This window comes from Rhincodon typus, chromosome 11, assembly GCF_021869965.1.
Source record: "Rhincodon typus isolate 14 chromosome 11, sRhiTyp1.1, whole genome shotgun sequence".
Lineage (NCBI taxonomy): Eukaryota > Metazoa > Chordata > Chondrichthyes > Orectolobiformes > Rhincodontidae > Rhincodon > Rhincodon typus.
In genome coordinates this window covers 68,755,875-68,766,524 of record NC_063342.1, presented here as the reverse complement: position 1 = coordinate 68,766,524, position 10,650 = coordinate 68,755,875, and the positions used below count along the sequence as shown (strand labels likewise).

The 10,650-nt window shown below is 41.7% G+C and overlaps 1 protein-coding gene across 2 annotated transcripts in view; it reads right to left on the bottom strand.

Annotated features, from left to right (window-relative positions):
- med4 (mediator complex subunit 4) overlaps nucleotides 1-10,650 on the bottom strand; it is a 35,943-nt gene that overhangs the window by 24,879 nt on the left and 414 nt on the right. Inside the window, exons 2-3 of one of the 2 annotated variants that reach the window (XM_048602674.1) lie at nucleotides 6,895-7,049; nucleotides 3,710-3,776 (exon numbers count right to left, since the gene is read on the bottom strand). In XM_048602674.1, the coding sequence (XP_048458631.1) occupies nucleotides 3,710-3,776; nucleotides 6,895-6,965 (138 nt within the window). In that variant the 5' untranslated portion in view covers nucleotides 6,966-7,049. Of the gene's footprint in view, nucleotides 1-3,709; nucleotides 3,777-6,894; nucleotides 7,053-10,650 lie in introns of both variants that reach the window. The other variant, XM_048602675.1, reaches the window with a different exon arrangement.

Below are 10,650 nucleotides of genomic sequence, written 5' to 3'. Positions count from 1 at the left end.
ATTAGTTTCATACTTACTGGATTTTAGTACTATAAAAAAATAGGAACGGGAGTAGGCCATTCAGCAGTCCATTGAACTTGCTCACAATTCATCTGTTTGTGACTTCCTTCCTACTGACCCCCTCCCTTGTAGATCAAAATCAGCCTTGAATATATTTGATGATCCAGCCTCCACTATCCTCAGTGGAAGAGAATTCCAAAGGTTAACGTTCCCTCTAAGAGAAGAAATTCTCTTTATTTGCGTCTTAAATAGGTGACCCTTATTTTTAAACAGCATCCAGTTTTGGATTCCCCCATGAGGGGAAACATATACTCATCATGTGCCAATGTAGGCTATAGCTAGAATCAATAATAACATGGAAACACTGGAAGCAATTATACCGAGCAGTGTAATTAAGCTTACATCTTTACACTAAGTAACGGTCACCAATTTGTTAGTCAATCTGGACATGAGTTTTCTTTTAACCAAATCTAATCATATGCAGCCACATAATTTTTATAAGATCTGAAGACTGTCAGAAACATGGTCTTCTTAGAAAGACTGTTTATTTGTGCCTCAACAAGAATACTCAGTGTCAAATGCTGCATTAAAACAAATAAGTTGGCTTGACATATGCAATTAATTCTGCGCAGTTCAGAGGACTCCCCTTGACATTTTCGAGGGTTACGTTTTGGTTTTCAAAGGCTCTCTTTAAATTCACACTAATACCTTTAATAGGTGAAGCAGTCTTATAGTAACATTACCTTTGGCATTTGTGTAGACATGTGGGATATTTGGGACTTACACAGAAGCATAATTGGAAGAATTCAAAATATACTCAATAGTCATCACTGCTCCATTAAACTTGAAGCCACATCATTCAATAAGAGCATTAATTTCAAACATCACAGTATTTAAATTGAAACAACTGACCGTATATGAAACACTGTAAGAGGTGATAGCACGTAAATGTATACCTTTATGAAATAAAGCTTAAATATTAACTACAGGAACACAAATAGAAGTTGCTGGAAAAGCTCGGCAGATCTGGCAGCATCTGTAAAGAAAAATTCAGAGTTAATGTTTTGGGTCCGGTGACCCTTCCTCAGTTCCTCATCTCCACTTTTGCAGTCCCTTTCTCTTCATCCCCATCTTCCGACTTTAAAGTGCCTCTCCACAACCCCTTTGCAACAGTCTCTGGGCCCTGGCCTTGCTTACTACCCAATCTCAGGCTACACTATCTTTGGCCCTGGCAGTCCTACTTTGCCCAGCGCTCCCTCCGCCCCACATTCCCTGACCACCTAATTGTGTCACTGCTTGTCCAGGCCTCCAGCCACATTTCCTTTGGTCTTGATTGCACTGGCCACCCTACAGTCGGCAATGCTCCAGCATGAACAGATTTGTTAACCACCATCACTCACCACAGCGCTGCTCCTCCAGTCACATGTTGCTTCTCTCAGGTTTGCTGCTGAGGAGTTCACTGTGAACCCATCAACAGCAAACTCAAGAAACAGAACCATGATTAACCCGTAATTCAAGGAGAAGCTCTTCACCAATTGTGACTATTCCAGTTACAGCGATGACTTTTCCCAGATCTGTTGCCCTCGTGATTGAATTTTCATGGGTGATTTGGCTGCTTTCCGGGATGGATCCAGTGACCATTCTGTGTATTTTAAGCACTGGTACAGTCCTTAAACGATTACAAGTTCTCATTTCCACTTTACCTATCATTTATCAGCATGGTCTGACAATTCAGGGAATGAAGGTAAATAATCAGTAAATTTCAATAAATGAGATTCCCAGTGTCCAACAGATAAAGGAGAGCTAGTGGTGATATTTGCATTTTTAGAAAACTTCCATTAAAGGTCCCACAGAGAAAATTAGTAAACAAAATTAAAGCACATGGAATTGTGGATGAATTATTGCTGTAGATTGAGAATTGTTTATATACAGAAAATAGGAATAAATGGGTCACTCTCAGAATGACATGCTGTTACCAGTGAGTGAGTTACAAGAATCAGTTGTGTCGTAGCAATCTATATCAATGATATGTATGTGGGACCAAATGTAAAATTTCCAAGTTTGTTGAGGTTGGAATTCGACTTGTGAGGAGTGCAGGGCCTAGAACATGGCAGATAGAATAAAATATGAATATGCACGAAGCTATCAATTTTGATTTGATTTAGTATTATTACATGTACCAAGATACAGTGAAAAGTATTGTGTTGCATGCTATCCAGACAGATCATACATTACATATTTTGGTTGGAGAAACAGAAAGGCGAAGTATTTCTTAAATGATGAGAGTTTGGGAAGTGTTGCTGTCCAAAGGGACCTGGGTGTCCTTGTTTCATGATTTACAAAAACTAGGGTACAGGTGCATCAAATGCTTAGCAAGGAAAACAATATGTTAGTCCCCATGAATGCAGGAGTAAAGTTGTCTCACTGCAATTATATGGAACCTCGATGAGATCACACATGCAGCACAATGTATAGTTTTATATAGTCTCCTTATAAGGATGTGCTTGACATAGGGAGTGCAACAGAGATTTACCACCCTAATCACTGGCCTGACAGAAGTGTCTTATGAAAAGTGATTCAAGAAATTGGAATTATATTTGCTACAGTTTCAAAGAATGAGAAGTGATTGCATTGAAACGTACAAAATTCTTACAGGGTGTGACATGGTAGATGTTGAGGGATGTTTCTCCTGGTTGGTGAGTCTGGAACCAAGGACACATTATCAGAATAAAGGGAATGCCACTAAAAACAAGATTAGAAGTAATCTTTTCACTTACAGGGTTGTAGATCTCTTGAATTCTCTAGCCCAAAGTCTGTGGAAGCTCAATTATTGAGCACATTCAAGATACAAATCAAAAGATTTCTGGACACGAACAAATTCAGGGATGTAAGGACATTGTCTATCTCTGCTACATTTTCCCCAATCAGCCATGCTCTGTTTGACTGGTAGAACGGGCTTCTTAGGCCAATTGGCCTAACCCTGCTCCTACTTCCTTTGTTCCACTAATGCAGAAAATATGGAGAATTGATTATATTTTTGGTAAAAATAAAGCAAAACACATTTTAAATGACCTAACCCACTGGTACAGGACATGGTCTCTGAACAAAACCTTAACATGCTGGGGATAAAGTAATATTTAAATAAAATAATTTATATAATTTATTTTCACGGTCTGACATATTATAGAATGTGGCAATGTGAGAGTGGGGGGCTGGTGTTGTCAGGGTGGTGCAGAGGAGTCAGCAGTGTTAATGCCTCTGTTGACAAAGCCATTTCTTCATTGGCAATGGATGTATTTGTTAATACCTCCACTCACTCTCATCCAAGGTGACAATAAATAGGCAGCCCTACAAAATGTGATTTAATATAGTAGTCCAGATAGAGAAAAATTCCATCCTGCCAACAGCAATTGCACACAAACCAGCAGCTACAAATGTGGGTTGAATGAACAACAACTATTCCTGCAGTGATGGGAGTTATAGCGTCTTAAAAATAATTCAAGATTAAATGCAATGCCTCAGGTAGTCATCTTTCATTCCTCAACAAAAACAGAAATTGCTGGAAAAGCTCAGCAGGTCTGGCAGCATCTGGGGAGAGAAATCAGAGTTAATGTTTCACGTTCAGTGACCCTTCCTCTGAACTTCTGTTTAGGTTTCTGATTTACAGCATCTGCAGTTCTTTTGTTTTTTTTTATCTTTCATTCCTCACCTGATTTTCCTCTCCTGGTTGTGCAATTTTCTGGTTTCTGGATAGTGCAAGCAGCTCAATCAATTCCCTAAGGATAGAAAATAAAATTATTAGCAAGGAAATTAACTTATGACTCCTGATCTTGGAGAAAAACATCTTTCACTAACCTGGCTATACAAATTCATATTACTTTATACATTCACCAAAGCTAAAATGTCGTCAGTACTGGAAAAAGAACACTATTTTCTGCAACCAACGACAACATGAAGCACTTCCAAGTTAAGTATGGCATAGTCAGAAATAAAGAAAATGTTCCTCTATGTCTGCTCTGAATCAACGTGGCAACAACTTTTAAAGAGCATATTCTACTGCAGCGATCTAACATTTTCCAGGTCAGTCAAAATTATTGACCGGCTCAATGAACTAACACAGTTGTGCATTTTTTTTGTCACATCATAAGTACTTCATTGTCATGTTCTCACACCCAGGAATAACTGTAAAAAAAAAATGCTTAAACTTACTTCAGGCAAAATCTTTACCACTGGCAGAGACATTCATCCCTTCAGATGCTGCAAGAATTACAATGATGTAGTACCTGCTTCCCTTATAAGATCTATTTTGTCTCACAATGAGGCTTCCAGTGTTTTATGTACAATGCTGCATCATAGCCTGTTGCACATGTGCACTTGACATACATTAACAGTGGTCCCTACTGACAAATGTGAACATCAAGCAAAATGTTGAAAATACAAGAGTAATTCTAGTTGTAGTGAGGTACCTCAGAGTGCCACTATCATATTGAAAGAAACTGATCTTACATACGTTTCATGTAAAATCAAGAGGAAAACTGAAGTGTCATGTAATGTACTTTTAGATATTTTGTGAATAAGATATGGTTTAGATAAAGGTGTCAAGTGAGACAGGACATTAATTTCCCTCCCCACCTCCATGCCCAGCCCCAAATGACAAACTGTTTGTTGAAACTTAAAGCCCAGGTTCAAACAAAATGAATGATCAGTTGTGTAAGGTATGGATGGAATGATGGATGGATGGAAGATGGATGTTCAGTACTTCTGGGGAAAACGCACAGCTGGGGATGGCCATGAAAACAGATATGCTACGCCTCAACACTGTTCATCGTAAGTAACATCCGACTGGTAACATTTTTCTCTTGCCAAAAGGAGACGGTGGGCCAAGATGAAACAACATGGTTATTTAAATATAGGGTTTTTTTTTTAAGGATGCAAAGATGACATGCTAAAAAGGAATGAGAAGGACCTAACTGAAAGGACCTCACCATTTGTGAGGTTTCAGCTAATTTAGTGAAAACATTGTCCTATGTCCAAGATATTTGTTTGTTTCAATTCTTTATAAGCATTCAATCAAGCTGCCAAAAATACAAAAGACTTGAGTAGAAATGTTATTGTCCCTCAATACTTACCTTTAATGTGAAAAACACCATAACTTTTGAAAAGTTAATAGCTCTTCACATCACTCCTGAATCATTTAAAAATCTGCCTAATATTGTCTACATACATCTGGGTTAATAGTGAAGAAGATGGTTTGTAGGTTTACAGGAAGATATAGTTGGGTTGGTCAGATGGGCAGACCAGTGGCAAATGGTATTTAATCCTAATAAGTGCAAGGTGATGCACTTTGGCAGAAGAAACATGATGAGGGAATATTTAATGATACTGGGTAGTTTAGAGGAACAGAGGCATCTTGGAATAATTATTCACAAATCCTTGAAGTCAGCAGGGCATGTGAATAGGATAGTTAAGAAGGCATATGGGACACTTGCTTTCATCAGTCGTGGCATCAAGTATAAGAGCATGGAAATAATGTTGGAGTTGTACGGAGTGTTGGTCAGGCCACAACTGGAGTACTGTGTGCAGTTCTGGTCACCTCTTTGCAGGAAAGATGTGATATCACTCAGAGGGGCTACAGAGCAGGTTCACCAGGATGTTGCCTGGGATGGAGAAATTGAGCTTTAAGGAGAGATTATAAAGGTTTGAATCATTTTCTTTAGAGCAGAGAATACTGAGGGAAGCACATGATTGAAGTGTATAAAGATTATGAGGGGTATAACAGGGTGAAGAAAGAGCAACTGTTCCCCTTGGTTGAGGGGTCAATCACGAGAGGGCATAGTTTTAAAGTAAGGGGCAGGAGATTCGGAGGGGATTGGAGAAACTCAGCAATTGATGGGAATCAGGAACCACTGTCTGGGAAGATAGTGGAGGCTGGAAACCTACAACCTTTAAAAAATATTTGGATGAGTACTTCAAATATCATAACATTCAAGGATATGGGACGAGTGCAGGAAATTGGGATTAGCACACTTTTAATGGTAGTTATGTCAGTGCAGACTTGATGGGCCAATGGCCCTTTTCTGTATTGCATATGAATCTCTAAAATGGCGATAGAATTTCAATAGAATTTTCCAGATTCCTATTGGAAGTTATAGTTGCAAATCAATAGAACCGCCAAAGAAACAACACTGTATAAATTAAATTAATTGGGGGTGCAAGTGGCATTGATTGTACCTAGTTATTCTGAGACTTATCTTCATGTTTAGGGAGTAGCTTAATACAACTTAACTGGCTTTCACACCTGCTTAAGAGGGCAGTTTAAAGAAAAGAATCATCTGTATGAATGCACGACTGGAATCACAGAGAAACGAGTTCTCATATTTAAATGTATAAACTAAACTAATTGGATTTTTACATCAGGTCCACGGTCATTCTTACTGGCACCAATCTTTAATTTATTTTGAAAGTAATACAGAATCTTACACAGGTTTGGTGGTATTCGAATCATTCTCTAGATTATTCTGAAATGCCAACTTCCCATCTTTTGAAATCTAAACACCCAGAGCTCGACTGGCTTCCTCAACTCCTTCAAATTAAAAGCCACATTTCCGTTCTCGCTTTTCCTTCCCTCTGCCTTACATCCCCCACCAAATGCTTTCTCCCATCCCATCATCTTTTATTCAGAATCGGTGCTCCAAAGCTTCCTTCCACATCCCTCTTTCAATGTTTTGTCAGAAATAGCTGACACTTTTCTCTCAATAGTACTCGCCCGCGGTATTTTCTAGCCATTCAGAGGTCCCTGGACGTTGGAACCGAGGGCCGGAAATACCTTCTAAATAAAAGAGGCAGACACTATAACACAATCCACTCCTCGGGGCGCAAAATACGGCCTCTTACCGACACAGCACTTCCAGATCGTCCAGCAGAGCCAAAAGCTTCTCCTTGGTACTCCTTTCCGAGGCCGCCATTACCACCAGCTGACTGCCGCCACTGCGTCTGCGCGTCTCAGCACAGGCTGTGTGAGCTACAGCTGGTGCCAAATTTACTCTGTTCTGCTGGGAATAACAGTATAGAAATACAGTAATTCACAGTTTGTGTTATCATCATGAATGTATATTAATACAAACTCTAGATGTTGCCTGATTTGCTGATTCCTCGCTTTCTGCTTTTGTTTCAGACCATTCACAACCAGTTTTATTTACCTTTACGTACAATTCCATGCAGTTCAACTATAATTTGGATTAGTTCTATTGCACTCAAATGAGTACAGTGAAAAGTTTACAAGTCGCCACCTAGGTACAAAGATATCCAGATACAGATTAAGTTCAAATTCGTAAGGGGAAAAAAATAAATAAAATGTCCAGCAATACAGATTACAGGAATAATTAGAAAAATAAATAAATATGTTTCTATTCCAACACCTGTGTTTCCTAGATAACAAGGTGTAGAGCTGGATGAACACAGCAGGCCAAGCAGCATCATAGGAGCAGGAAGGCTGACGTTTCGGGATTAGACCATTCATCAGAAAATCAGGTTGCAGGAACAGCAATTCATATTCCGCTTGGGAACCCTTCAGCCCAATGGTATCAATGTGGATTTCACAAGCTTCAAAATCTCCCCTCCCCCTACCGCATCCCAAAACCAACCCAGCTCGTCCCCGCCTCCCTAACCTGTTCTTCCTCCCACCTATCCCCTCCTCCCACCTCAAGCTGTACCCCCATTTCCTACCTACTAACCTCATTCCGCCCTCTTGACCTGTCCGTCCTCCCTGGACTGACCTATCTCCTCCCTACCTACACTCACCTTTACTGGCTCCATCCCCGCCTCTTTGACCTGTCTGTTTCCTCTCCACCTATCTTCTCCTCTATCCATCTTCTATCCGCCTCCCCGTCTCTCCCTATTTATTTCAGAACCCCCTTCCCCTCCCCCATTTCTGATGAAGGGTCTAGGCCCGAAACGTCAGCCTTCCTGCTCCTACGATGCTGCTTGGCCTACTGTGTTCATCCAGCTCTACACCTTGTTATCTCAGATTTTCCAGCATCTGCAGTTCCTGCTATCTCCTCCACTACCTGTGTTTCCTAGTTGGGATAGTGTTGTATTCTGGTTTGGATAGTTTGTGGCCACCAATATGCTGAGTCTAGGAACGATCTGTTCTGAGGAAGGGTCACTTGACCTGAAACATGAACTCTGATTTCTCTCTACAGATGCTGCCAGACCTGCTGAGCTTTTCCAGAAATTTCTGGTTTTATTACTGATTTACAGCATCCGCAGTTCTTTCGGTTTTTATTTGCTGAGTCCAGGACCTGCCTAATTATCAGTAGTAGAGGATAGATCCTCTGTGAGCATGTTCCCCCTAAGCTGGATGGCTGTTTGGCCACTCCGAGGATCTGAACACACCGATCAGCATGCCTTGCAATTTCTAGCACTGACTTCAGGCTCTGCTGTGCATGGACTTCAAAGATCAGCGCAGAAGAAAACAAAATTAGAGGAAATCAAAACTGTGAGTCCAAACAGAAGAGGCACTTGTTTTACATAACAAGGTAGTTTTGTTTCGCATGATAGCAATAGTTACAATTTAGATTATCTTGTTCCACAGAATTACTTAGGACTGTCAGAAGCTATGCAGAGCATGTTGGCTTCTCTCAGGAACTCAGACATTATCAAATGGGGTAGACATCAGGGCAAGATAAACATTAAAATTGATGACTGTAGGAGTTAAAATACTTCTAACCCCAAGTTGTTATCCCCCACAGTTAATCATTTATGCAATGTTGCAATTAACTATAATACATTTACTATTACCCCATCTCCCCCAAAGCTCCTGACTTCACAAATTCAGGCAATCTAGACAGTTCACAATTCCCCCAAAACCCCACTCCCTTCAGAATTGGGAGAATAATAGACCTATTGCTTGAAGACTGATCTCATTTATTCTGAACATCTGTAAGTCAAGGTCAGAAGTCACATAAAACCAGGTTATAGAATCCCTATAGTGTGGAAACAGGCCCTTCGAACCAACAAGTCCACACCGACCCTTGGAGCATCCCACCCAGACCCATCCCCCAATAACCCACTGAATCTACACATCCCTGAACACCATGGACAATTTAGCATGGCCAGACCACCCAGCTTGCACATCTTTGGACTGTGGGAGGAAACTGGAACACCCGGAGGAAACCCACACAGACACAGGGAGAATGTGCAAACTCCACACAGACAATTGCCCAAGGGTGGAATCAAACCCAGGTCCCTGGTGCTGCGAGGCAGCAGTGCTAACCACCGTTCTTTGGAGCTCACTGACAACTTTCATTGCATTGCTGCTGACAGGCCATAGAGACAGATCCATCTCATGCATGGGAGCAAGGCGCATCTCAAGGCTCTTTGCTTGTTCCCCTCAGCACTTTGGGACTATCTGGATGCTCACAGCACGTCTGTCCTGCGTTGCCTTCCTGCATATTGCCATATCATTCAGAAAGGGGAACCCTTTAATATTTCTGTCTTGCCTGTCTTCCATCATGGACACAAAGTTAGGCAGCTTGTCATGGTTGCCAGAAGTGATCAGTCAAGGGTGTGGACATATTGCTGTCTTGCATCATGCTATATCAATGTCATACTTGCAGCATGTAGGCAGCTTGCGTGGTAAAGGCACTAAGTCTGCCTTAACTGAGTGCCATGTTTCAAAGTTTAAAGACAGTAGTCCTCAATCAAGTCAAAGGGAACTGTTGATAACAAGTTGTAGAGCTGGATGAATACAGCAGGCCAAGCAGCATCAGAGGAGCAGGAAGGCTGACGTTTCGGGCCTAGACCCTTCTTCAGAAATGGGGGAGGGGAAGGGGGTTCTGAAATAAATAGGGAGAGAGGGGGAGGCAGATAGAAGATGGATAGAGGAGAAGATAGGTGGAGAGGAGACAGACAGGTCAAAGAGGCGGGGATGGAGCCAGTAAAGGTGAGTGTAGGTGGGGAGGTAGGGAGGAGATAGGTCAGTCCAGGGAGGACGGTCAGGTCAAGGGGGCGGGATGAGCTTAGTAGGTAGGAGATGGGGGTGGGGCTTGAGGTGGGAGAAAGGGATAGGTGGGAGGAAGAACAGGTTAGGGAGGCGGGGATGAGCTGGGCTGGTTTTGGGATGCGGTAAGGGGAGGGGAGATTTTGAAGCTTGTGAAGTCCACATTGATACCATTGGGCTGCAGGGTTCCCAAGCGGAATATGAGTTGCTGTTCCTGCAACCTTTGGGTAGCATCGTTGTAACTCATATTCCACTTAGGAACCCTGCAGCCCAATGGTATCTAATTAATGCATTCTCTGGCTGATCTCCCACCTTCCTCTCTACATAACATTGTGCTTACCCAAAAACTCTGATGTCCACATCCTAGCTCCCTTCCTTATTTTCAAATTGCTCCTTAGCTTTCTACATTTCATTCAATAGCCTCCTGTAATTCTAGTGTCTTATTTTATTCTCTAATCAACCTGTTCAGAGATGTATCAGAGGAGCAGGAAGGCTGACGTTTCGGGTCTAGAAACCTCTGAAGAAGGGTCTAGGCCCGAAACGTCAGCCTTCCTGCTCCTCCGATGCTGCTAGGCCTGCTGTGTTCATCCAGCTCTACACCTTGTTATCTCAGATTCTCCAGCATCTGCAGTTCCTACTATCTCTGTTCA